This window comes from Coregonus lavaretus (genome assembly GCF_964263955.1).
Source record: "Coregonus lavaretus genome assembly, chromosome: 25".
Lineage (NCBI taxonomy): Eukaryota > Metazoa > Chordata > Actinopteri > Salmoniformes > Salmonidae > Coregonus > Coregonus lavaretus.
Genome location: NC_140012.1, coordinates 19,697,331 through 19,724,002, shown reverse-complemented (window position 1 = coordinate 19,724,002; position 26,672 = coordinate 19,697,331). Strand labels below are relative to the sequence as shown.

Below are 26,672 nucleotides of genomic sequence, written 5' to 3'. Positions count from 1 at the left end.
GCGCCGGCCTGATGCTGGAGAAGTAAAGCTCTAGTTGGAGGAGGAATCCTTGGCAGAGCGCCACCGTCCCATCGAACGCCCATAGTCGGGATATCTGGATCCCTCCGGGTGCTGGGGTGTAGGTGGCTGGATCCGGTTGCCCAGCTGGTCTTGACAGATCGGGTCCTCTCCTCTCCAGGCGTTGAACGACCTGAAGAACCCGATCCATCGCTTCCCCCAAGCTGGCCAGCATCGTGGAATGCTCCTGGACTCGTGCCATGACTCCAGGCATGCGCTCTTCTCCCGCTGACTCCATAGCGGATGGGTGATTCTGTGATGAGTGTGATGGAAGGAGTCAGGCGCAGGAGGGTAATCACTGAATACAGAATTTATTCCATCTTACACACAAATGCGCTGGAATAGCGACAAACGAAACAGGAACAGGGGAAACTATCATCCCTGGCAATACACTGTAACGGTAGATCCAACAATACATAGGCACAGGGGAATTATCTACCCTGGCAACAAAATGGTACGAGTAGCTCCACCGAGCTACACTACTCTCACAATTAAACAATCACCCACAAGGACAAGGGGGCAGAGGGAACACTTATACACGGACTAACGAGGGGATAAGAACCAGGTGTGTGTAATGACAAGACAAGACAAATGGAATTATGAATATAGGAGCGGCAGTGGTTAGTAAGCCGGTGACGACGAGCGCCAAAGCCTGCCCGAACAAGGAGGGGAGGCAGCCTCGGCAGAAGTCGTGACACATAGTTATTTCATTTATTTCATAAACGAAGTTAAGCAACACCCAATGCCCCTGTGTAAAAAAAGTAATTGCCCCCTTACATTCAATAGCCGGTTATGCCACCTTCAGCTGCAATGACTCCATCCAAACGCTTCCTGTAGTTGTTGATCAGTCTCTCACGTCGCTGTGGAGGAATGTTGGCCCACTCTTCCATGCAGAACTGCTGTAACTCAGCGACATTTTCAAGCATGGAATTAGGTCTGGACTTTGACTAGGCCATTCCAAAACTTCAAATGTGTTGCTTTTTGTCATTTTAATGTAGACTTCATTGCGTGTTTTGGATCATTGTCTTGCTGCATGACCCCGCTGCGCTTCAGCTCACAGACAGATGGCCTGACATTCTCCAGTAGAATTATCTGATACATAGCAGAATTCACGGTTCCTTCTATTAAGGCAAGTCGTCCAGGTCCTGAAGCAGCAAAGCATCCCCAAACCATCACACTACCACCACCAGGCTTGACCGTTGGTATAAGGTTCTTACTGTGGAATGCAGTGTTTGGTTTTCACCAGGCATAATAGGACCCATGTCGTCCAAAACGTTGACTGAAGTTTGCCAAAAAGCATCTGGAAGCACCTGTGTAAAAACTATTGGTCGCTAAATCCAGAGAAACAACGGACCATGTAAAAAACTGTTGGTCACTAAATCCGGCTAGAAGGACCATGTAAAAACGGTTGGCTGGTATGCCCTCACCCATCTGAGTGGTCAGCTGTGAATTCCCTCACCCGCTATGTACTTCTAACTGATTGGTTTGGTTCTGCCCTCTATAGTACTGTCCGGTCAGAACATGTTGTTGAGGCCCATCACTGTACTCTTGATCTCATCACTGTACTCTACAACACTGATAGAAGAATTTGGTAATGACTAATTATTACACTCCACTTTGTGAAATGTATTAAGAATAATAAGACTATAATCTAATAATGTGTTAAACTTAGTTAGAAGTAAAACAAGGGCTTTGGCTTATCTTTAGATCTATGCAAGCGGAATGCAACTGTGAAACCGATAACAGAAAACAGGATGTGAAACTAGACACCGAGAAGCATGTTCCCACCGTATGTGTCTGTATAAGATGCCTATTTGCCCAGCAACAGAGTATTTGTGTCTTCGGAAACCAGTACAGGAAGAAACGACTAGGTTGCTGTGCAAGCTTACAGAGAAATGTGACAGTTGCCTAAATATGGGCTAGGAGCTTTCTCATTGGCCCACTTAGGGGCGGAGTAGAGGTATAAAAAACATTGTATGATTTTCAGAGCGCTCTCAATGAATAAACCTACTGACCATTGGAATAAGGGGTCTTTGTTTAATTTATTTAAACTAGAGATTTACACCTCTGGGAATTATTCAAAGATTTAAGAAGTACTTGCTTTCAACCATAGAGATAACAAAATTCTCCTGACAAACACACACACACACAGACAGAGCACCACCACACACACACACACAGACACAGCTGTTTCCATTTGAGGATGTTTATATGGTTTTGGTAATCCAAATGACTTGGAATATTATTGTTGTGGTTCTACAAGACAAAGATATGCACACATGTAAACAGTATTAGTTAAGGGTTATAACTATGCAATATACATATATGTACATGAATAAATGGCAAATGGCATTACACTTACAACATGTCTATAAAGGGCTATAAACACAGCAGCAATATAAACATACACTTAAACATTCACCTCTTGGAGAGAAAGATAAATAAAATTACTTGAATTGACAAAGGGTCAAGATTTATGGCACCCTCTCTCTCCAGCCTTGTGTGAGAATCTGCCAGGCTGAGACATTATCAGATCTGCCCAGGCGCCATAGGGTCATAAATTACTCTGCGCATGAGCAAGCTCCAAGAACTGTCTGGGATGACTGTAGAAGCGTGCCAATGGCAGCACAATAAAACACCTTAATAAAAGACACTATGGAAAACACTGTGATAGGGTGGGAATGCAAAATAATATGTTTATCAATACAACAATTAAACCACTTCTGCAAAAGTACTTGTGCAACCAATGCAATAATAACACTTATGGCAGTACGGAATAATACTACATATGATCAGTGGCAACCCGTCATTCAGGGCAGGTGGGGCTGAGCCTGTTTTGACCCCCACATTTTTAGCTAAAAAAGTATATATATACACTAACGGTCAAAAGTTTTAGAACACCTACTCATTCAAGGGTTTTTCTTTATTTTAACTATTTTCTACATTGTAGAATAATAGTGAAGACATCAAAACTTTGAAATAACACATATGGAATCATGTAGTAACCAAAAAAGTGTTAAACAAATCAAAATATATTTTATATTTGAGATTCTTCAAATAGCCACCCTTTGCCTTGATGACAGCTTTTCACACTACAATGTAGTTTTTCATGTTATTTTGGCATTAATACGTGACACATATGAGTTTGCAAACAATGTTAAAAAAACTAAAAAATAATTGAGTTAATAAAGCCGCATACAAACGTGGTCTCTTTTTTGCTTTCTTGAGTAAGGCAGCTCCAAAATGCAGGTGTTTCAGCCTAGCTCAGTGCTTTCTGTGGTGGGGCAGCCAGCGGAAAATACGCTAATTTTTCTGTCACTCATGGGGACACTATGTCACCGCCAAATCTAAGGGTAGAGCTTGAAAATTCAAGCCCCTTGAGTGCTGCCATAGAGTTACTTTAGAAGTGCCCATCCAAAAAGGCTCATGGTCATTGGCCACAGATAAAATGATGTCAAATCACGTTATATCTACAGTAGCTTTGATTGGACTGATCATGTCAACATCATACTAGCAGTCATCATCATGAATCAAGTCGACAAGCTATTGGCAAATCCTTTTTAATCATTGTAATATGAAGATAAATAATGAAGAGAAATTATAGATAAAACATATCGGTGCTCATCAGCCATTGGACATAAAAATTGGAAAGTTGGAAATCGCAAATTCAACAGTGAGTGGTTTGGATGGAATCAGTGGCTAACTGCAAGCATTGCAAAGCAATCACTAGCCTGCTATTCAGTGGAGTGGCTGTGTGGTCCCAAGTCTGGGTTTAAGGGTCTATTTCCCAGCTTAAAATGATGAACATTCAACATTGGCCATGCTGTCAATCCAGCATGATTTATGCCGCGCTCAAAACAACTGTTAACTCGGAACTGGGAAATCTGACTTCAGTGAGTTCAAGACAACTGGGAACTTGGGAAAAAATGAGCTCCGACTGGGAACTCGGAATTGTAAGTCGGGAACTCAGGTCTCTTTCTAGAGCTACGACGTCACCATGATTCAACCTTGTTTTTTTCTGAGTTCCCAGTTGTCCTGAAAGCACCATAAATCCAGAGAATGCCAGACTTTGATGACAAAATTTGCCCACAAAGGACCGCCACTCCACCTTCCTGTTCAAGTGAGCACAACACAACAAGGTGAGTCCAAAAATTGTTTGTATGCTGCTGCATAAATGATGTAATATACCAGGGAGATATGCATACTAAGTGTATGTTGTGTAGTAATCTGTTAGTTGCCCATGTGCCTCACCCTAATAATTTGGTCTATTTTCCCCTCTTAATTTCACCTACTGTTCTGACTTGGTGGTGCACATGTAGCCTATAACCTGTTTTAGAGAAATGTAATCATTTAATATTTTAGAGCTTTCATTGTCTGCTTATATGCCCTTCATTTATCCTACGGTTCTGACTTGGTGTACAGGGAGAACACTTTAAGAACAGCCCATGTCCTTAATTCTGTCGCTGTACATTTCAAAAGTGCTGAACAAATAGTTATATTAACTATGTCCGTCCTAGCTAGCTCATTAATGTCTTAATCAAAATTACGGATTGCCTCTTATCCTCTTGTCGTCCCCTTATGCCATAGTTTGTACATCTCAATTGTCAGTAGAAACCAAATTTGTTTAAGCAAGTCAGCCATATCAGCTATGTTTTTTTTAAAGGCAGTATTCGCTGCCAGACAAGGCTCCACTGATAGCCAGGTGTAGCAGTGGTAAGGTATTGAGACTGTTGTTGGGACTCTGCTGTTGGGACAGCTTTATGTAGGCCCTAACAGTTTGTGGGCACCGTTTGTCACTGTTATAGTGCAATTCATGTGTTGTTTAGTGTTGTGGCTTTGCTGGCATGCATCCCTCATTTATTTTCTTTGTTTGCCCCACCAAGATTTACATGCTAAAATCGCATCTTCATATGATAAACAATACGCAAAGCAGTATTGGCAACTCTAACTTAAAAGAATAGTAACAGCTATACAGTAGAACATATGTCTGAAAGTTATCAAAGTAACAGTAAGTAATTAGTGGTAATTACCTATCATTACACAGCATGTAAAAAAAACCCTGCAGCTTACATTTTGATGCACGCACAACATTCAGACATTCGTCTTATTGTCGACAATAAAAAGTCCTCAGGAACATGTGTCTTCTCCCTTTGGTGACGATAACACTCTGACCTGAGTGGGCGGGTGCAGTGTCCAGATGCGCATTTCCAAGCGCTCTGATAGGTTAGGATTGGTAGGGCTATGATGGGTGAGGGAAAGCTAAGGTAGGCTGAGCAGCCAAACTAACGGGACATAAGGGAAACTGAAGGGACTGTGAGGGGACTGTGAGGGGAAGCTAGGTATAGAGGAGAGGAGCAGGACTGCCTTTTTTTTTACAACCTGGATGATCATCAAGACTCTTGGAAGAATGTTCTATGGACAGATTATTCAAAAGTATAATTTCTTGGACTCATGGAATGTAGAACAGTTAGGAAGGGAGACTTTCAAAACGGGGTTGAGTGAAGTTGCAAATATGTTGTATGAGCAACTAATGAGCATGGAGAGCGTCACGAGTTTGACTTAATTATCTTATACACTACCAGTCAAAAGTTTTGACACACCTACTCATTCAAGGGTTTTTCTTTATTTGTAAAAATGTTTACATTGTAGAATAATAGTGAAGACATCAAAACTATGAAATAACACATATGGAATCATGTAGTAACCAAAAAAGTGTTAAACAAATCAAAATATATTTTATATTTGAGATTCTTCAAATAGCCACCCTTTGCCTTGATGACAGCTTTGCACACTCTTGGCATTCTCTCAACCAGCTTCACCTGGAATGCTTTTCCAACAGTCTTGAAGGAGTTCCCACATATGCTGAGCACTTGTTGGCTGCTTTTCCTTCACTCTGCGGTCCGAATCATCCCAAACCATCCCAATTGGGTTGAGGTTGGGGGATTGTGGAAGCCAGGTCATCTGATGCAGCACTCCATCACTCTCCTTCTTGGTAAAATAGCCCTTAAACAGCCTGGAGGTGTGTTAGGTCATTGTCCTGTTGAAAAACAAATTATAGTCCCACTAAGCCCAAACCAGATGGGATGGAGTATCGCTGCAGAATGCTGTGGTAGCCATGCTGGTTAAGTGTGCCTTGAATTCTAAATAAATCACAGATAGTGTCACCAGCAAAGCACCCCCACACCATAACACCTTCTCCTCCATGCTTTACGGTGGGAAATACACATGCGGAGATCATCCGTTCACCCACACCGCGTCTCACAAAGCCACAGCGGTTGGAACCAAAAATTTCCAATTTGGACTCCAGACCAAAGGACACATTTCCACCGGCCTAATGTCCATTGCTTGTGTTTCTTGGCCTAAGCAGGTCTCTTCTTATTATTGGTGTCCTTTAGTAGTGGTTTCTTTGCAGCTATTCGACCATGAAGGCCTGATTCACACAGTCCTATCTGAACTGTTGATGTTGAGATGTGTCTGTGACTTGAACTCTGTGAAGCATTTATTTGGGCTTCAATTTCTGAGGCTGGTAACTCTAATGAACTTATCCTCTGCAGCAGAGGTAACTCTGGGTCTTCCTTTCCTGTTGCGGTCCTCATGAGAGCCAGTTTTTGGCCTAAGCAGGTCTCTTCTTCTTATTGGTGTCCTTTAGTAGTGGTTTCTTTGCAGCAATTCGACCATGAAGGCCTGATTCACACAGTCCTCTCTGAACTGTTGATGTTGAGATGTGTCTGTGACTTGAACTCTGTGAAGCATTTATTTGGGCTTCAATTTCTGTGGCTGGTAACTCTAATGAACTTATCCTCTGCAGCAGAGGTAACTCTGGGTCTTCCTTTCCTGTGGCGGTCCTCATGAGAGCCAGTTTCATCATAGTGCTTGATGGTTTTTGCGACTTCACTTGAAGAAACTTTCAAAGTTCTTGAAATGTTCCGTATTGACTGTCTTAAAGTAATGATGGACTGTTGTTTCTCTTTGCTTATTTGAGCTGTTCTTGCCATAATATGGACTTGGTCTTTTACCAAATAGGGCTATCTTCTGTATACCCCCCCCTACCTTGTCACAACACAACTGATTGTCTCAAACGCATTAAGAAGGAAATAAATTCCACAAATTAACTTTTAAGAAGGCACACCTGTTAATTGAAATGCATTCCAGGTGACTACCTCATGAAGCTGGTTGAGAGAATGCCAAGAGTGTGTTTGTCTATTATTGTGACTTTCTACAATTTATGCAGAAATCCAGGTAATTCCAAAGGGTTCACATACTTTTCCTTGCCACTGTAGTTAATCCTAACTGTCCTCTCCAAATTATGGACAATGGCCTATGATCATCGTGCGCTGCGCAGAATATCAGATCTCAACAAGAACTGTTGGAGAAGTGTTTAACATCACCAGTACCACATCCTTATGGTATATATTTTCATAAGCGCAACGTGACTGCAAGAGACAGGTTGAAATGTCTGCCTGGAATATGGGACAAATCATTTAATTTTTTGTGAGTGGTGTTTGAATTTGTTTATAAAATGCAGAGATGATTGTTTGGTTGCAAGACGCAGGACAAACTGTCCCGCACAATACGGAATATGTGGTCACCCTAGACTGCACTAGAGTTCCAAAAAAAATCGATATTACCAAAGTTTAACATGTCTTTGAAGGGGGACTCTTATTTTGAAGGAAATAAATCCGCGATCGTGTTGCCAGCATAATATCCTGCGGCTAGGAGAACGGTAGCCTAATTTATTTTGTTGGCCTGTAGTAGGGTATGTTTTGCATCCAAGACGGGGCGTGTTTAAATGTCATTTTACTGATAGTTTCTTTCAGTTTTGAGCTTTGTCGACGACGGCTCGACGCATAGAATTCCACATTTTTAAATCTCCATTCATAAACATTAGCTGACGTTAGGTGAGTAGGCTACGTAGCTTCATTATTTCTTTGCAACTTTGCTGGTTGGTTCGATTGCTGTAAAAGTACAGCAGGTACGTTGTGACAATGTACATTAGTTGTTGGCAGGGATATTGTCATTTGGAAACTGATTGAGTTTGATTTAGCTAGTTTAAAGTTAGCCCGTTTATTTAGTGGGCTAGTGAGAATGTGTGTTTTGGATGCATGGATAGGCTATTTGTTGCTAGGATGTTGGGTAATTTATAGCATGGAACCCCGTATTATCGGCATATTCAACAGCATTTAACAAATACATTTCCTTCAACAGTGTTATCTTGTGATCAAGCCATCACTGTTATGTGATTATTGGTGTAGTAAAAATGTTACCAAACGGGTTAGTAATTAGCATGTTTGACATTTCAGTGGAAATACTACTATTATCAGCTTTTTGAGCAGTTTAGCAAATAAATACGGCATACGGTCCCCAGTTATTGGCCACCTTACTATTTTGTTCAATTACAATATATATCCGTTTAATTTTGTTCAAAAAAGAGACACCAACCACATACCCGAAGTGTTTACTAGATAGTTGGCTAGCCTTCAGGTAAAAAATAATGACTTGCCTGTCAACTTCTCATTGCGTAGCCCGGTGCGCCCTCCTGTGGACTCTTAAAAAATGGTTCTTCACCAACATATTCAGTGTTTAACCAAATAATGTCTCAATTTGTTTTACAGATTAATCTTATGTTCTGAGAAAGTAGATAACAGTTGAATACTAAAATATGAGTATTAATAATTTCATCAAATAAAACTTTAATTTCAGTTATGTGCATTGACATAAACAATGAAAACACTGTTGGAGTTTGTGTTGCAGAGGTGCACTTGGAAAGTAAAGGAAGAAATACACAAGATGGGTTGAATAAATATATATATTATATTTTAGACATTAATTTTTTTGTACAAATAAATAATTTCATATGAACACAAACAAACAATTAAATCTCGACCTCCATCCCTATATTGTCACAAAAATCACAATAAAAATCCAGCTCCACCGCTACCTCTGGATCCCACTGCACACACCTGCAGTGGAACCAGTGCTGGCAGAAGTCACAGCACACCCATGGCACCTCAGATCTACACTCCTGAGGGGAGCTTGCAGGCGGATCCCCACAGCGAGCACAGCATGTGGTGTCTTCTTTTATTAAACAATTTAAAAATTTAAAAAAAAGATTAATATGGTTTTGCAAAATGTAGAAGTTCTTCAACAACAATAGTAATTGATACAACTGAGAGAGAGAGAAAAAACAGATTATGAAGTACCTGAGAGTGGTGCCATGGGTGGCGTGACAGACGTGACCGGTGGAGCTTTTCTCTTCCTTTTCTCTGCTGCAGTTTGAGAAAAAGTAGTGTTAGACAGAGCATGTTGCATGAAAACCCTTTTCAAATTTTTTCGTAATTTAACATGTGTTTACCTGTGGAGGTGGCGTTATTGAAATTGCAGGGGGCAGGGACACCAGACGAGGCTGCAATGGTGGTGTGACCAGGGGAGACGGAGGAGGCAGTTGGTCCAGAGGAGGCCGTGTTGGTGGTGACAGACAGGGGGTGGTGTGCATCGTGGTGGTGGTGGTGGACAAAACCGCCGACGATGGCTTGGAGGAGCTGGTGTTTGTAATGGTGGGGTTGAGGGGCCGACGATGGTGTGGCCGGGAGAGTAGGCACGTGGCCTTCTTCTGCAGCTGGGGACTCCGGCGGCTCCTACAGGTGTTGCACACTGGGAGGCACTGGCAGTGGTGATGCAGCTGTCAGGAGTGGTTCCAGCAGGGGGTCCAGCAGAGGCGATGGTGTCAATGGTCTCATCCATGGCAGCCCTCTCCTGTGCCCTCTGTGTTCTGAGGGCTGCCGACAAAGCTCTTTCTCCTCTGCCTTGGCCCTCTCCTTCTCACTCCTTTCCTGCCACTGGCGCATGTATTCCTCCCCGGTAAGGCATATCGCGACCACAGGGAGTCTTCTGTATCGGTCCAGCCGATACTTCAGGACAGTAACGATGTGCCCCAGGTCCTTCGCAATCAGCCCCCCCTTTATTTAGGGCTGGGACTGGAGCAGGGGCTGGGGCTGGGACTGGAGCAGGGGCTGAAGGTCCTCCTGTGGTCACTGGGGAGGAGGTGCTGATGGACGGCACAGTGCTGCTGGTTCCAGGAGAGCCGGTGGTGGGACCCGGGAGGGACCGAGACGGCATTAAACGGGACCCTTCGATGGCTGAAGGGTGAAAAGGGAAGAGGCCACACTTCTTAAACCCTTCCACCACATAGCGCATGTCCTTGCATCGCTGGTACAGGTAGCGGAATACTCTGGCAAATTCTGATTTGTTTACATTTACATTTTAGTCATTTAGCAGACGCTCGTATCCAGAGTGACTTACAGTTAGTGAGTGCATACATATTTTTTTTCATACTGGCCCCCCGTGGGAATCGAACCCACAACCCTGGCGTTGCAAGCGCCATGTTCTACCAACTGAGCTACACGGGACGGCTATGTAGGAGTGGTCAAAATGGCTAAGGTCTCCAGCTAGCTTGGAGAACTCCGCTTTTTAAAGGGCCAAAGTATGCCACGTCCAGCAGCTGCAGGACATGGGTGCAGTGTGGTGGAAGACAAATAAGTATAACCCCTTCCCTTAGTGCCGCCACGAGCACCTCCGGGTCCATGTGGCTCTTGTGCCCATCGAAGAGGAGAAGGAGAGGGCGTTCTTTCACTGCATGCTTAATGAAGTGCTGAAACCACTTCCTGAACAGGTCCGGTCAATGTAGCCACTGCTTGACCGTCCATACAAGGCTTGGGGGGGGGGCCTCCCAGTGTGTAGTGGCTACCGGGGAAACACTTGGGGTAGATGATAAACGGGGGGAAGTCCTCCCCAGCTGTGTTGAAGCAGGCCAGCACTGTGATGTGCTCCTTGGTCCCCGGAGCCTGCTGGTACACGTGTTTTGCGCCCCGGGAGCCAGCACTTTGTGCCTGCTCTGGTCGCTACGAAACCCAGACTCATCGCAGTTATAGATTTGTCTGGGTTTCTCCCTCAACCCGCTCTCCTCCAAGTGCTGAAGAAGGTGTCCATCGTCGGACGTGTGGCACACTCAGCTCTCCCCCTGTCCAGGGTGTCTGGCCTCCTCATGCTCAGGTTCTTGTGCCTCCTCCGGAACATTTCCCACCAATCTCTGGTGGGATTGTTTCCCCTGGGTGCAGAAACCTACAATAGAAAATAATATATAATTGTCCATCCAGGAGGAAAATGTTTGTTTTGGCATCACCATACACATCCACATTTACATCACACACATTGAGAACAGTCAGTCCACCAATCTACATACATAAACACATAGAACACCAAATACCTGCATATTTTGTCGGCGTATTTCATCAGCCTCTGTCTGGTGAAGGGGAACCCATGGCTGGCGCAGTAGATACAGTACTGCACCAGATAATTTTCATCCTCTGGTGCAAGCAATGTGGGTGGTCCACTGCGACAATCATGGGTCACCCGGCCGCTCAGCCTGTCCACCAGGGTCTGCCGAGGTACACCATGCACCTTGGTAGATAAGAAAAGAAAACTGTTACTAGCAGATAAAATTCACATACACATGGTAATCTCCTAAAAACAAAAGATGCCTAAACTTTGCAGCCTGGCGGATAGCCATCCCTGCCCCGCAGTCCTCCATGGCATGGAACATGTCCACCTCACTCCACTGCTTCCTCTTGACTTTCTCCATGCTGTGGTGGTAAATACATGTACAGTGGGGAGAACAAGTATTTGATACACTGCCGATTTTGCAGGTTTTCCTACTTACAAAGCATGTAGAGGCCTGTAATTTTTATCATAGGTACACTTCAACTGTGAGAGACAGAATCTAAAACAAAAATCCAGAAAATCACATTGTATGATTTGTAAGTAATTAATTTGCATTTTATTGCATGACATAAGTATTTGATCACCTACCAACCAGTAAGAATTCCGGCTCTCACAGACCTGTTAGTTTTTCTTTAAGAAGCCCTCCTGTTCTCCACTCATTACCTGTATTAACTGCACCTGTTTGAACTCGTTACCTGTATAAAAGACACCTGTCCACACACTCAATCAAACAGACTCCAACCTCTCCACAATGGCCAAGACCAGAGAGCTGTGTAAGGACATCAGGGATAAAATTGTAGACCTGCACAAGGCTGGGATGGGCTACAGGACAATAGGCAAGCAGCTTGGTGAGAAGGCACCTCGGTCTGGGGCTCCATGCAAAATCTCACCCCGTGGGGCATCAATGATCATGAGGAAGGTGAGGGATCAGCCCAGAACTACACGGCAGGACCTGGTCAATGACCTGAAGAGAGCTGGGACCACAGTCTCAAAGAAAACCATTAGTAACACACTACGCCATCATTGATTAAAATCCTGCAGCGCACGCAAGGTCCCCCTGCTCAAGCCAGCGCATGTCCAGGCCCGTCTGAAGTTTGCCAATGACCATCTGGATGATCCAGAGGAGGAATGGGAGAAGGTCATGTGGTCTGATGAGACAAAAATAGAGCTTTTTGGTCTAAACTCCACTCGCCGTGTTTGGAGAAGAAGAAGGATGAGTACAACCCCAAGAACACCATCCAAACCGTGAAGCATGGAGGTGGAAACATCATTCTTTGGGGATGCTTTTCTGCAAAGGGGACAGGACGACTGCACCGTATTGAGGGGAGGATGGATGGGGCCATGTATCGTGAGATCTTGGCCAACAACCTCCTTCCCTCAGTAAGAGCATTGAAGATGGGTCGTGGCTGGGTCTTCCAGCATGACAACGACCCGAAACACACAGCCAGGGCAACTAAGGAGTGGCTCCGTAAGAAGCATCTCAAGGTCCTGGAGTGGCCTAGCCAGTCTCCAGACCTGAACCCAATAGAACATCTTTCGAGGGAGCTGAAAGTCTGTGTTTCCCAGCGACAGCCCCGAAACCTGAAGGATCTGGAGAAGGTCTGTATGGAGGAGTGGGCCAAAATCCCTGCTGCAGTGTGTGCAAACCTGGTCAAGACCTACAGGAAACGTATGATCTCTGTAATTGCAAACAAAGGTTTCTGTACCAAATATTAAGTTATGCTTTTCTGATGTATCAAATACTTATGTCAAGCAATAAAATGCAAATTAATTACTTAAAAATCATACAATGTGATTTTCTGGATTTTTGTTGTAGATTCCGTCCCTCACAGTTGAAGTGTACCTATGATAAAAATGACAGACCTCTACATGCTTTGTAAGTAGGAAAACCTGCAAAATCGGCAGTGTATCAAATACTTGTTCTCCCCACTGTAGCTAAATAACTTGGCATACTATACACATTTTAGAAAGATAACTCAATCTGAATATGTATAAACATTTACATTTCAAAGCTAAGGCATTGAAAGGTGATGAAAGTTTTCACAATAACTGAAAGTGTACCCGCGTTTTTTGTTTGATGTTATCTGTAATGAAAATTACTGTCCCAATTAGTTTCATATTGATGCATACATTGTAACATTTGACTAAATACTGCCTCTATGTAGCTGTTGTAAGATGAAACATAGCCAACAGTGATAGGTGTCAAAAAGTTCATGGTTCAAAGTTCCAAATACATTTTTGCAGATTGTGCAAAACGCCTCCGTCAGAGGACTCCAATTTTGATACGGTAAAGCTTGACAACATTCAGCTGTTTTCGTGATATGTATTTTCTAACGCTTACAATTTATTTCCTTTTTGCTGTCTTAGCAGTTCTATCAACATTTAGCAACTAAGCTAGCAACATTAGAAAATCCATTAGCTATATTTCAGAGGTAAAAAGTTGGATATTAAATTATATGTGGTCTGTCGCGCAGTCAAATTTTACAATATGCAGCGTGTCCCACAAAATGTGTACATGTCTAACTTTTTTGAAAACTCTCAAAACCTAACTTAACTTACATAAATTGCACTGAAAATCGGTGGTCAGCTAGCTAGAAGGGTGTCTTTAGTCGCAAAACGTACCGTTATTTTCCAGTCCGTTTAAATGTTGAGCTCAAGGTGATTTAGTCTTCCAACCGCTAGAGAGTGTCCGAAGTTAGGGGGTGTCCGAAAATTAGCTAGGTGCTTTTAGCAACGCGGGTGTATTTACATACACTAGCATTGCTTTCAATTGTATTGGCTTGATCAAAAACAGTCCGTGGGAAGCCAGAAGTTAAATAGAATTAAATCTCAATTTACTGTGCCGGTGGGCAGGACGGTTGGTCATTATGAGGTGGGAATTTGAGACAAAATATCTAAAGGATTGTATTATTAAAGACTTTCCAAACATGGGTCGGTTGTAAATCCACTTCCTCTCTGCTTACCTCATTTCAAAATAAGTCCCCCACAAATTATTCATTTTTTGTCCATTTATGGCGCACGTGCAGGATTTTTATTTTGACATGAGGTGTATGCAGAGAGGAAGTGGGTCTACAACAGACCCACATTTGGAAAGTCTGTTTAAAGGTGCTACACAGTGTGCGTTTGTAAATTCACTCTGGCTATCTACTCCGATTTCAGGCGCTCTCATTGAGTGTGCCAGAGCACAGAATAACTGAGGAATTTACGAACTGGCAACACCCATTGAATATGACAATGTCAGTAAATGTAATTAAATTGCCTGCAGCACAGGTACAGTCACCAACGCTCTAGATAACATGAAAACAGCCTAACCAGTTCTGCTAGGGCGTACTACACCGGCTCCAACGCTCATCGGATGTGGTAGGCCTTGCAAACTATTACAGACTACAAAGGGAAGCACAGCCGCGAGCTGCCCAGTGACACAAGCCTACCAGATGAGCTAAAGCACTTCTATGCTCGCTTCGAGGCAAGCAACACTGAAGCATGCATGAGAGCATCAGCTGTTCCGGATGACTATGTGATCACGCTCTCCGTAACGGATGTGAGTAAGACTTTTAAGCAGATCAATATTCACAAGGCCGCAGGGCCAGACGGATTACCACGACGCATACTCCGAGCATGCGCTGACCAACTGGCAAGTGTCTTCACTGACGTTTTCAACATGTCCCTGACTGAGTCTGTAATACCAACATATTTCAAACAGACCACCATAGTCCCTGTGCCCAAGAACACTAAGATAACCTACCTAAATGACTACCGACCCGTAGCACTCACGTCTGTAGCCATGAAGTGCTTTGAAAGGCTGGTCATGGCTCACATCAACACCATTATCCCAGAAACCCTAGACCCACTCCAATTTGCATACTGCCCCAACAGATCCACATATGACGCAATCTCTATTGCACGCCACACTACCCTCCCCCACCTGGACAAGTGGAACACCTACTTGAGAATTCTATTCATTGACTACAGCTCAGTGTTCAACACCATATTGCCCTCAAAGCTCATCACCCTGGGACTAAACACCTCCCTCTGCAACTGGATCCTGGACTTCCTGACGGGCCGCCCCCCAGGTGGTAAGGGTACAACACATCTGCCACGCTGATCCTCAACACGGGGGCCCCTCGGGTGCGTGCTCAGTCCCCTCCTGTTCACCCATGACTGCATGGCCAGGCACGACTCCAACACCATCATTAAGTTTGCCGTCGACACAACAGTGGTAGGCCTGATCACCGACAACGATGAGACGGCATATAGGGAGGAGGTCAGAGACCTGGCCGTGTAGTGCCAGGATAACAACCTCTCCCTCAACTTGATCAAGACAAAGGAGATGATTGTGGACAACAGGGAAAAAAAGAGGACTGATCATGCCCCCATTCTCATTGACGGGGCTGTAGTGGAACAGGTTGAGAGCTTCAAGTTCCTTGGTGTCCACATCACCAACAAACTATCATGGTCCAAACACACCAAGACAGTCGTGAAGAGGGCACGACAAAGCCTATTCCCCCTCAGGAGACTGAAAAGATTTGGCATGGGTCCTCAGATCCTCAAAAAATTCTACAGCTGCACCATCGAGAGCATCCTGACTGTTTGCATCACCGCCTGGTATGGCAACTGCTTGGCCTCCGACCACAAGGCACTACAGAGGGTAGTGCGTACGGCCCAGTACATCACTGGGGCCAAGCTTCCTGCCATCCAGGACCTCTATACCAGGCGGTGTCAGAGGAAGGCCCTCAAAATTGTCAAAGACTCCAGCCACCCTAGTCATAGACTGTTCTCTCTGCTACCGCACGGCAAGCGGTACCGGAGTGCCAAGTCTAGGTCCAAAAGACTTCTCAACAGCTTCTACCCCCAAGCCATAAGACTCCTGAACAGCTAATCATGGCTACCCGGACTATTTGCACTGCCCCCCCACCCCATCCTTTTTACGCTGCTGCTACTCTGTTAATTATTTATGCATAGTCACTTTAACTCTACCCACATGTACATATTACCTCAACTACCTCAACTAGCCGGTGCCCCCGCACATTGACTCTGCAATGGTACCCCCCTGTATATATAGCCTCCCTACTGTCACTTTATTTTACTTCTGCTCTTTTTTTTCTCAACTCTTTTTTTGTTGTTTTATTTTTACTTTTTTTGTTAAAAATAAATGCACTGTTGGTTAAGGGCTGTAAGTAAGCATTTCACTGTAATGTCTGCACCTGTTGTATTCGGTGCATGTGACCAATAAAATTTGATTTGATTTGGAATTCCTTCAACCTCATGGCTTGGTTTTTGCTCTGTCAACTGTGGGAGCTTTATATAGACAGGTGTGTGCCTTTCCAAATCATGTCCAATCAATTGAATTTACCACAGGTGGACTCCAATCAAGTTGTAGAAACATCTCAAGGATGGTCAATGGAAACAGGATGCACCTGAGCTCAATTTCGAGTCTCATAACAAAGGGTCTGAATATTTATGTAAATAAGGTATTTCTGTTTTATATTTAAGAAATTTGTAAAAACCTGTTTTTGCTTTGTCATTATGGGGTATTGTGTGTGGATTGATGAGGAGAAATCAATTTTAGAATCAGGCTGTAACTTATCAAAATGTGGAAAAAGTCAAGGGGTCTGAATACTTTCCGAATGCACTGTGTATCCTAACAACACTTTGTCGGGCAAAGACTCAACATCAAAACTCAAAAGAACAGACTACGACTCCACTTACGCCACCCTGTCTGCATCTCACCAAACGACGAGCATCACAAACACCAGGAACCTTCCCCTTCAGTTGGTCAACTTTCACATTTACCGCTACCCCAGTAATCACTCCTTTCAATGGCGCTCTTTTCTTGAGATCAAAACAATTCATATCTCTTGTCCCCATTCGTTTAACGTGGAGCACCTGCTCCCTCTGAACAGCAGAACCACAAACAATTATTACAAGACCACTTCTGGTTACCTTCACCAGAGCACCCAACTCTGTTTTCACCCACCCTGAAACCACAAATGGATCACCCAAAAGGTTGGTCCACTTTTCTCAAAAACGTAATTCCTTCACTTCACTCCGCAGACTCCTCTTTATCCTGACCCTTGGTGCAAGCCTCGGGCTCCGAGAACTTCACCACACCTACCACCTCCGATACTTCTCCCTTATTCACTTCCATTTCTCCTCCTGTCTTCGATCCGGCGTACAGCTCACTCTGCTTACACTTTCTACCATTCTTCTTTAACAAATGTTTTACAGACTCAAGCTCACCCTCTTCCTCCCTCTTTCTCTTAGACCTCCTCTGCCTCCGTTTTCCCCTCCATTCCGCCTCACATTTTGTTCTTGTCCTCTCAAGGGACGCCATTTAACCGTCTGTCACAATCTCCGTACAATCAGAATGAAACCCTCGGGATGTAGCGCTCAACAGTGCATCCCACTTGTAAAGCAGCTGCTTCGTCTTCATGTTCTTCTTTATCAATAGCTACCGCTGCGCTTTTCCATTTCAAACGAGCGCGCTCTTCCAACCACCATCCACCGTCTCGCTTCCTCTTTCGATGCGCAATGTAGCGAAATACTCTCTAATGTCTAGTTCGACCCACTATGCTTCAAAAGTTGGAACAGTCAGTAGCTAATGGATACAACTGGATACACTATACCCCCCCCCCCCCCCTTCTTTTTGCACCAGCAGTTATAAACTGGTAGTGTATGTGTATTTAACAACTGTTACATATGTTATGGGCTTTCAATTGAATCTGCACTACGGTTGAATATTTTCCCGGTATTTTACAAATATCACATCCCGAGAAGAATAAGTCACTTTTATCCCGGGTAACCTGGTATTTCCCGCCAAAACCGGAAGTGTCATTCAAAAGCGTTATAAAGCATATAATACTGTCTGTCTGGATTTTATTAGAGCTTTGATCAGCATGAAAATTCAAACCTGATGCTAGCTGAGCCTGATGAGCCATATATTAAATACATTATATGAGCCCTAAATTAACGACATTTAATGAGCCCAAGCCCAAATGATTGTGCTGTTATCCAATACATATATGATATAGGCTACTGCACATTACACATGAAAGAAAAACATAAAAAGCCCATAGATGTAGCTAGCTACAGTGCATTCGGAAAGTATTCCGACCCCTTGACCTTTTACACATTACGTTACAGCCTTATTCTAAAATGGATTAAATAATTGTTTTTCCTCATCAATTTACACACATTACCCCATCATGACAAAGCGACAACAGGTTTGTACATATTTTTACAAATGTATTAAAGATTTTAAAAAACAAAACTTATTTACATAAGTATTCGAAAGACTTGAAATTGAGCTCAGGTGCATCCTGTTTCCATTGGTCATCCTTGAGATGTTTCTACAACTTGATTGGAGTCCACCTGTGGTAAATTAAATTGATTGGACATGATTTGGAAAGGCACACACCTGTCTATGTTAGGCCCCACAGTTGACCGTGCATGTCAGAGCAAAAACCAAGCCATGAGGTCGAAGGAATTATCCATAGAGCTCCGAGACAGGATTGTGTCGAGGCACAGATCTGGGGAAGGGTACCAAAAACATTCTGCAACATTGAAGGTCCCCAAGAACACAGTGGCCTCCATTATTCTTAAATGGAAGTAGTTTGAAAGTAGACTCTTCCTAGAACTGGCCGCCTGGCCAAACTGAGCAATCAGGGGAGAAGGGCCTTGGTCAGGGCGTTGACCAAGAACCCGATGGTCACTCTGACAGACGTCCAGAGTTCCTCTGTGGAGATGGGAGAACCTTCCAGACGGACAACCATCTTTGCAGCACTCCACCAATCAGGCCTTTATGGTAGAGTGGCCAGACGGAAGCAACTCCTCAGTAAAAGGCACGACAGCCCTCTTGGAGTTTGCCAAAAGGCACCTAAAGAACTCTCAGACCATGAGAAACAAGATTCTCTAGTCTGATGAAACCAAGATTGAACTCTGGCCAGAATGCCAAGCGTCATGTCTGGAGGAAACCTGGCACCATCCCTACGGTGAAGCATGGTGGTTGCAGCACCATGCTGTGGGGATGTTTTTCAGAATAAGGCTGTAACATAATTTTTTTTGAAAAAAGTCAAGGTGTCTGAATACTTTATTTCTGATTGCACTCTAAATGATCTCTTGAGTAAATAAATGAAACTAGCTCCAGTAGGCTAATCTTTTTGAGTGTGAACTGTATTACTGTACTGTATTATACTGTATTATATGGACTGGAATTACGCACATAGTTCATACCACCATTCTGTTGCAGCACATGCAGCCTGCAAAGTTAAATTTAATTTTGAAATATAATAGGGCCTATTTGTATAATTAGTAGGCTGACACATATATACCTTTCATAATATTTCCCCTAATGTTATTAGCCTACCTCCTCTTTCTCTTACTATTGTTGCTTTATTCCTTCCTCGCTTTCAACAGTTAAATGAAATAAGTTTAGTTGTCTTTATCTTCATCATTCTAATGACATCCTTGAATAATAGTACTAGAACTAGATGCAGAAGGCTTTCACTTCCCTTCATGAAGATTGAATGGTAATGGGTCTGAGTAAATAACTGCTATAGTCTACCACCATTGCGCGTTAACTCTTCTTTCAAACTACTTGTGAGTTCTATTGGCTGCTGTATTTAACATTCAGCAAAAAATAGCTTACATCCCTCTTTGAATAGTCTATTGGTATAAGAAATGCTCAAGAAAAGAATGTCCAGCAAGCTATTCTAGTCTAGCTTTTCCTGCATAGGACTCCAAGAGCCAAGGAGAGGCCAGTAGAGCACAGGTGCTTGCGTATTGCGCAAGAGACTGAGGCTATAAGTTAGAAGCTTAGTAAGCATAACCCATCATTAATTAGCTAAATATAAGGCTAATACTGCATTGCATTTATTACCTGAAAGAGGTAGGCTAGGACATCTTTATACCAATCTGAGAGAGAGAGAGAGAGAGAGAGAGATGATTTAAAGTAACGATATTTGAGTGTTAGGTTGTGTTAACTATGCAGCTGCAATAAAAAAATAAAACATCTTTACAATTTAAAAAACAAGGTGACAGGCCTCCCGAGTGGCACGGCGGTCTAAGGCACTGCATCGCAGTGCTAGAGGCGTCACTACAGACCCGGGTTCGATCCCAGGCTGTGTCACAACCGCCCGTGATTGGGAGTCCCATAGGGCGGTGCACAATTGGCCCAGCGTCGTCCGGGTTAGTGAGGGTTTGGCTGGAGGGGGTTTACTTGGCTCATCGCTCTCTAGCTACTCCTTGTGGTGGGCCGGGCGCCTGCAGGCTGAATTCGATCGTCAGTTGAACTGTGTTTCCTCCAACACATTGGTGCGGCTGGCTTCCGGGTTAAGCGGGCGGGTGTTAAGAAGTGCGGTTTGGCGGGTCATATTTCGGAGGACGCATGACTCGACCTTCGCCTCCTGAGCCCGTTGGGGAGTTGCAGCGATGAGAAAAGATCGAAATTGGGGTAAAATACAAAAAAAACACACAAAAAAACAAGCGAGATGGGTAAGTTAGACGCACATTCGCTCTTTATATTACTGTAGCATAGGCTATGCTGCAGCAAATGTAGACCTACCTGTCACAAGAAGAAAAGTTACCATGTTGATGATAGGTCTACATGTATTGTGAACTGCGCTTCATACTGAGACGGGCTGTCTGTACCCACCTTGAGCGTTGATTCATCATACAGAGGCCGTAGAGAAGCCAGATTTAGACATCGCATATCATTTAACAGTTCCAGTTCATGCCATGCTGTTCATATAAATAATTTACCCGTTTCTCGCAGTTATTTATCCCGGGAAAAGGGAGTGGTGGTTTTGGGCGGTAAGTCTCGGTAATCGGGTTCCTGCCATTCAACCCTAATCTACACCCTGCAATGTTTGTGCTTGACTCGAATGTAATATTAAATTCAATATTGTTGAGCTTGTGAGTGATATTATTGACAATTGTATATTTTTATTTACTTATTTAACCTGTATTTAACCAGATCAGTCAAGTCAGTTTACTTTCGGTTTTGATTATAGCCTAGTCCTCAAGATCAGTGTTATTCCAGCAAAACAGTTTGATCGGATGTCCCAGCCTATAGAGTTCCTCTATGACGTGAATAAAGTATTGTTTTCATAATTGTCAAATTAATAAGTAATAAAAACATATTTAGTTATTAGAACAACATGCACCTTGATTGTGTGTTGGTAATGAAAGCAAGGCAATGTGATCAGGATGACATAATGTAGGCTATTACAAATACTAATATATGAAAGGTTGTGTCATGTTCATAAGAAGCTCATTTGCCTCGTAACGTATGCCTTAATTGCATATGACACCTTACACTCAAATGTTTTCCTCAGTCCTCAGAACAACATTGGATACCCTGTATTGTGTGAGCCATGGCCAAGTCAGTGATGATCCCTCTGGAGGAGGAGATTGTGAGCATCCTGGGCCAATGTGGATCAGCTCTGACTTACGCCCTGCAAAGCAAGTTTGGATGTACTGCCGTGCTCCATGGTGTGGATGCCGCCAGTGCAGGTGCAGGACAGTCCAAAAAGCCATTGCCTGAGGTGAGGTTTTCTACCCAGCTGTCCAAGGGCCTCAGGGTGTCTGTATGGAGGGACGACCTTACCACTCACCGTGGCGTAGATGCTGTGGTCAACGCGGCCAATGTGCACCTCAGTCATGGGGGAGGTCTCGCCAAGGCGCTTAGCGATGCCGGTGGCCCAGATATCCAGCGAGAGAGTGACCGGTACATAAAGGACAATGGAAAGTTGTTAACGGGAGATGCCATCATCGCCGCACCTGGATTCCTTCCATACAAGAAGATCATTCATGCTGTCGGTCCAAGGCTGTCGTTCAACCCCACAAAATCCGCTGTTGATGATGGCACAAAACAACTCCAAAAGGTTGTTGAAAACATTCTGCAGGTGATGAAGAAACAGAATCTGAAGTCTGTCGCCATTCCAGCCATAAGTTCTGGTCTGTTCAACTTTCCCCTGCCACTCTGTGCAGACGTCATTGTTAAAACCCTGAAACAGTACCATGATCACCATTACTCCGGGGCTCCTTTAGAGGTACGCCTGGTCAATCACGATGACCTATCGGTCAGGGAGATGGAAAGAGCATGCTGTCAAATACTGGGGTCATCAGGTTCACACAGTCAACCAGCGGGGGCTCAGGGGCAGCCACCTAAGGCATCATACAGTAAAGTTGTGAGTCAAGGCTCAACTTCAACTTCGATGAAAATCAACAATGTCACTCTGATCCTCAAAAAAGGATACATTGAGAGACAGGAGGTAAAAATAAAAGGATAAGAATTATAAATAATCAGAATTGAATGGTAGACATGATTGATGGAGGAATGTATATGCATATTTGGCTCTGTTTCAGCATTTGGAACATATTTCCAAATATATGAAAAGCGTAACTGTGATGAACTGATATTCTATCTTGCTCGTCTTTTATTGACAGACGGACGCCATTGTGAACACAATTTCTTCCGACCTTGATTTGTCATCCGGGGAAATATCCAGAGCAATTCTGGAAAAGGCTGGAAAAGGCATACAGGAGGAGATATTGAAATGCTTCAGCAACAATGGTGAAGTTATTGAGACCACTGGACACAATTTGTTATGCACTTCTGTGTATCACACGATATGTCCTTACAAACATAAACACACAAGTCAAGCATCTCAAAAGGTAAATACAAATAAGGCTTTAAGGTATTCAACTACACTAAAATGTACTGTTATGAGATCAAACATAAAATTGTTATCCTGCCTTATTGCTCCTAGTAATATGTTATGGGTAGTATATCAAAGATCTAACTATATTTTACTATGTCTCTAGTCATAAGTATAACATATAGAATAAGAAACTTGACAAGTAATTTCTAAGCTTTCTGTATTCTTCTCATGACAGAATCTTAGTGACATCATCTCAAAGTGTCTGGGCATGGCACAAAACAAACAGCTGTCGTCAATCTCCTTCCCAGCCATTGGTACTGGTATGCTGGGCTTCAACAAGCAAGAGGTTGCCCAGATTATGATGGACACAGCAGGGAAATTTGCCCAGCAAAACAATGGAATGAACATGGATATCTATTATGTTATATATCCAGCGGACACTGAGACATATAGGGTATGTGTACGATCAAAGTATTATCAGTCACTTTCATACCAATCCTTAGTGGCCAAGTAATTGTCCCACAGGTCTTTGACGATTTCACTCTTTTGAAATTAACTTACTTAGCCGTTTTTATACTGAAGAGTTGCGAATATGATGTATTTCTAAACCAAAAGACTTGAGTTCTTTGCTGTCGTCTTATGACACCAGAACTGATATAGCCTAGTTACCAGTGCTCACATATTTCTGCTCTTTTACACAGGCCTTTGAAGATGAACTGAAATCTCTTCAAGGCGCAACACAATATTCTCACTCCTTCAACAGTGCCTCCGATCAAGGTGAGATCCCAGTCAAATGAAGTAGAAGTGGTATGTTATCATTTGTGTGTTAACAGAACTCTTGATACAACACATATATGACACCAGCTTGTACAGTTTTTGCACTATGCATGCAGTATTTTGGATTAAATAATTATTTTGTGTCTTGTCTGCAAGAATTTGAGAACACAACTGGCCATTTTGACTCCAGAGATGCAAGGAAAAGTGCACAACCATATATCATGCTCAGCAGTGCCTTTGATGCGGCGTTGAGAGAGGCCAAAAACTGGTATTTTGATATTTTCTCCCCTTACTTCAAGAATGTCTTCACCATTCGTAACAACTTCATCCAACACTTTGGTCAGCATGAGTTTGAAAAGCTGCTGATCTTTCAGACCAAGTGGGAAGCTTCCATTGAGGTGTTCTTTAAAGATGGTTGTGCCGGCGTGAACATCCAGGGGGATTCTAGAGATGTCAGAGCTGCTGTATTAGAGGTGGAAGCCATGTGCTGCAAAGTCCAAGAGGATTTTGCAAAAGAAGAGGAGAGTGACATGGGCCTGAAAACTTCCACCAGTTCCTCAAGGAAGCCTGTAGGCGAGAACAGTTCTGACTATAGAGAAAGACAGCAGAATTTTTCCGGATTTGAAATTGTCAGGGTGAGTGTCCACACAAGAAACAACTAATTTAACAATAAAGGTGCAATCTGTGATATTAGCTGCCTGATAACCAATAAAATATGGTTATGGCAAATGTGTTACAGGTTGAGAAAGTGGAGAACAGCGCCCTGAAGCAGGTCTTCGAGCTTAAAAAGAAGCAGTTGGAAGTGTCTACCTCTCAGCGAATGTACCAGCGCCTGCCAGCGCAATACTGTGATCTGCTCAACAGAGTGGGCTTCCAGAGGGAGTTTGCACCACCTGACGGTAAGAGAGAAGCCACCTATTCATGGGTTGCACATTGCGTCACAATATTGCACTGCGCCCAACTGCATATTCTGCTTAATGCATTCTCAATTTGAGCTGATGAAGATTGTCTAAAGCGCAACCTTTTGTCATCATTGTGATGTCGGCAGATTGACTTTAGATGCAGTATAACTTTAGCTAGCTAAGATTGAGGGAACTGCACTGAATTTTAGCTAGCTAACCTTAGCATTGCTAGCAACTTTTGACTAACTTTGCCCACTAAAGGCAACATTGCCATCTGTCTAAAGTAAATTTGACGACATCATAATGATGGCAAAGTTGTTTCCTACTATTAATTTGCCGACTTTAGCAATGTCATCGTATTACCTGCCCACTATAGTGTAATTTAGACTAAACAGTCACTAGCCCCCATTCAGAATGACTGGGCACGACCCGACTTTTGGGCACAACTATGGCTGAGGCATCTGTAGAACTTTGATAAAAATGGCATGACACGACCGAGTGACGGAGGTGCAACCAATGAATAAAAACAAATGACATTCTTTAGAATTACAATCTATTCATTCTAATGAAATTCTATGTTTTCTATTTTTATGGAGCCAGCACTGTGTTTGGAGAATAGCTCGGAAATAGTTGTTGTCAAGTAATTAATTTAATGTATTACTTTTAAAGCTGCAATATGAATCTTTTTGGGCGACCCGACCAAATTCGCATAGAAATGTGTATTATAGATTTGAAAGCAAGTCTAAGAAGTGGTAGATCTGTTCTATGTGCGCTATTTCTCTGCTTCCCATTCTTAAGTTTAGTTTTTGTGTCTTACTTTCAGCTTTGTATACCAGCTTTGAACAGCTGAAAATAAAAGCTTTTTGGTTGTGGAAAATATATTTCACAGCGGTTTAGATGGTACAATGATTCTCCACACTATTCTGCTTGTTTTGTCACAAACTGAAATTAGGCTAACTATTGAGATTTTTGCAACCAGGAAATGGGGGAGCGATATCTGCATAGTGCATCTTTACTTTCAGTATTGATGTGTTACTTTCATCCATAGAGCAAAAGTATGGAGAGGGGATCTACTTCAGTGGCAGCGTGGATGGGGCAAAGAGGCAGTGGAAAGGCTTGGCTGACGAGGAGTACCTGTACTTCGTTGAGGCGCAGGTGCTGACAGGGAAGTCCACACTTGGCTCACCAGGTCTTATTGTGCCACCGGAGACCCACAGCAGAGACCCCATTACTCTGTATGACAGCGTGAATGGGGGTGTAGACACCTGTGTCATCTTCAATGGTCACCAGGCCCTACCTGAATATCTGATCATCTGCAAAAAAACAAGCCATAAGTTCTAATAAGGATGAAGTTGATAATGGGGGAAAATATGTGCTATTAAGTAATTTTGTTTTAAAATAACCATATTGAACTTTACTTTGTGCTCTACTCAAGACTATATGCAGGACAACTGAATTTGATATAGGTTACCAATGAATTCAGATCAAATGTATTATCCCACCAGGGGGATATTCATTTGGTCATGTGCTTAAAAAGACGGTACATGAAAACACAGAAACGACACAATAGAATTCATTAAAAGTGCTATAGCTACACATTTAAAGTGAAAGTGTAATATGCTATATACTCGAGGGACCAACAGACTATTATACTATTATACAGCCTAATGGCTGTTGGAATAAAAGAGTCCCCATATCTATGTGTTTTGATTTTCTTTTGAAGAAGTCTCTTTCCCCTTGTCCGGCTGGTGCTGTGAATGAGTGTTGAGTGAAGGGAATGAGTACTATCCTGTAAAATGCTTTCAAGTTTTAGGAGGATGAGTTTTGTTTATAGGTTGGTGGCTGATTCTTGATCTATACCAATTATCCTTCCCGCCGTCTTAATCACGCGCTAAAGCTGGACTTGGTCTTGCACTCGCATGTTTCCAAACACGCATATCAGACCAAAGAACAGCACTCTGCAGAACAGATTTATAGAGAAGCTTGGTCTGGGTGG

General features: G+C 43.2%; 1 protein-coding gene across 2 annotated transcripts; it reads left to right on the top strand.

Moving 5' to 3' along the window:
- The first annotated feature begins 7,819 nt into the window (after positions 1–7,819).
- On the top strand, positions 7,820–26,372 carry LOC311101168 (protein mono-ADP-ribosyltransferase PARP9-like). 2 transcript variants are annotated; one of them, XM_084142253.1, is made up of 8 exons: positions 7,820–7,955; positions 21,669–22,607; positions 22,783–23,010; positions 23,233–23,451; positions 23,699–23,774; positions 23,931–24,409; positions 24,514–24,673; positions 25,725–26,372. In XM_084142253.1, the coding sequence occupies exons 2-8, from the start codon at positions 21,708–21,710 to the stop codon at positions 26,015–26,017; spliced, it is 2,355 nt and encodes a 784-aa protein (XP_083998379.1). In that variant the 5' UTR covers positions 7,820–7,955; positions 21,669–21,707; the 3' UTR covers positions 26,018–26,372. The 2 variants fall into 2 exon arrangements, with proteins under 2 accessions (XP_083998379.1, XP_083998380.1); XM_084142254.1 differs by lacking the exon at positions 7,820–7,955 and adding an exon at positions 13,469–13,621.
- The last annotated feature ends 300 nt before the right edge of the window (positions 26,373–26,672 follow it).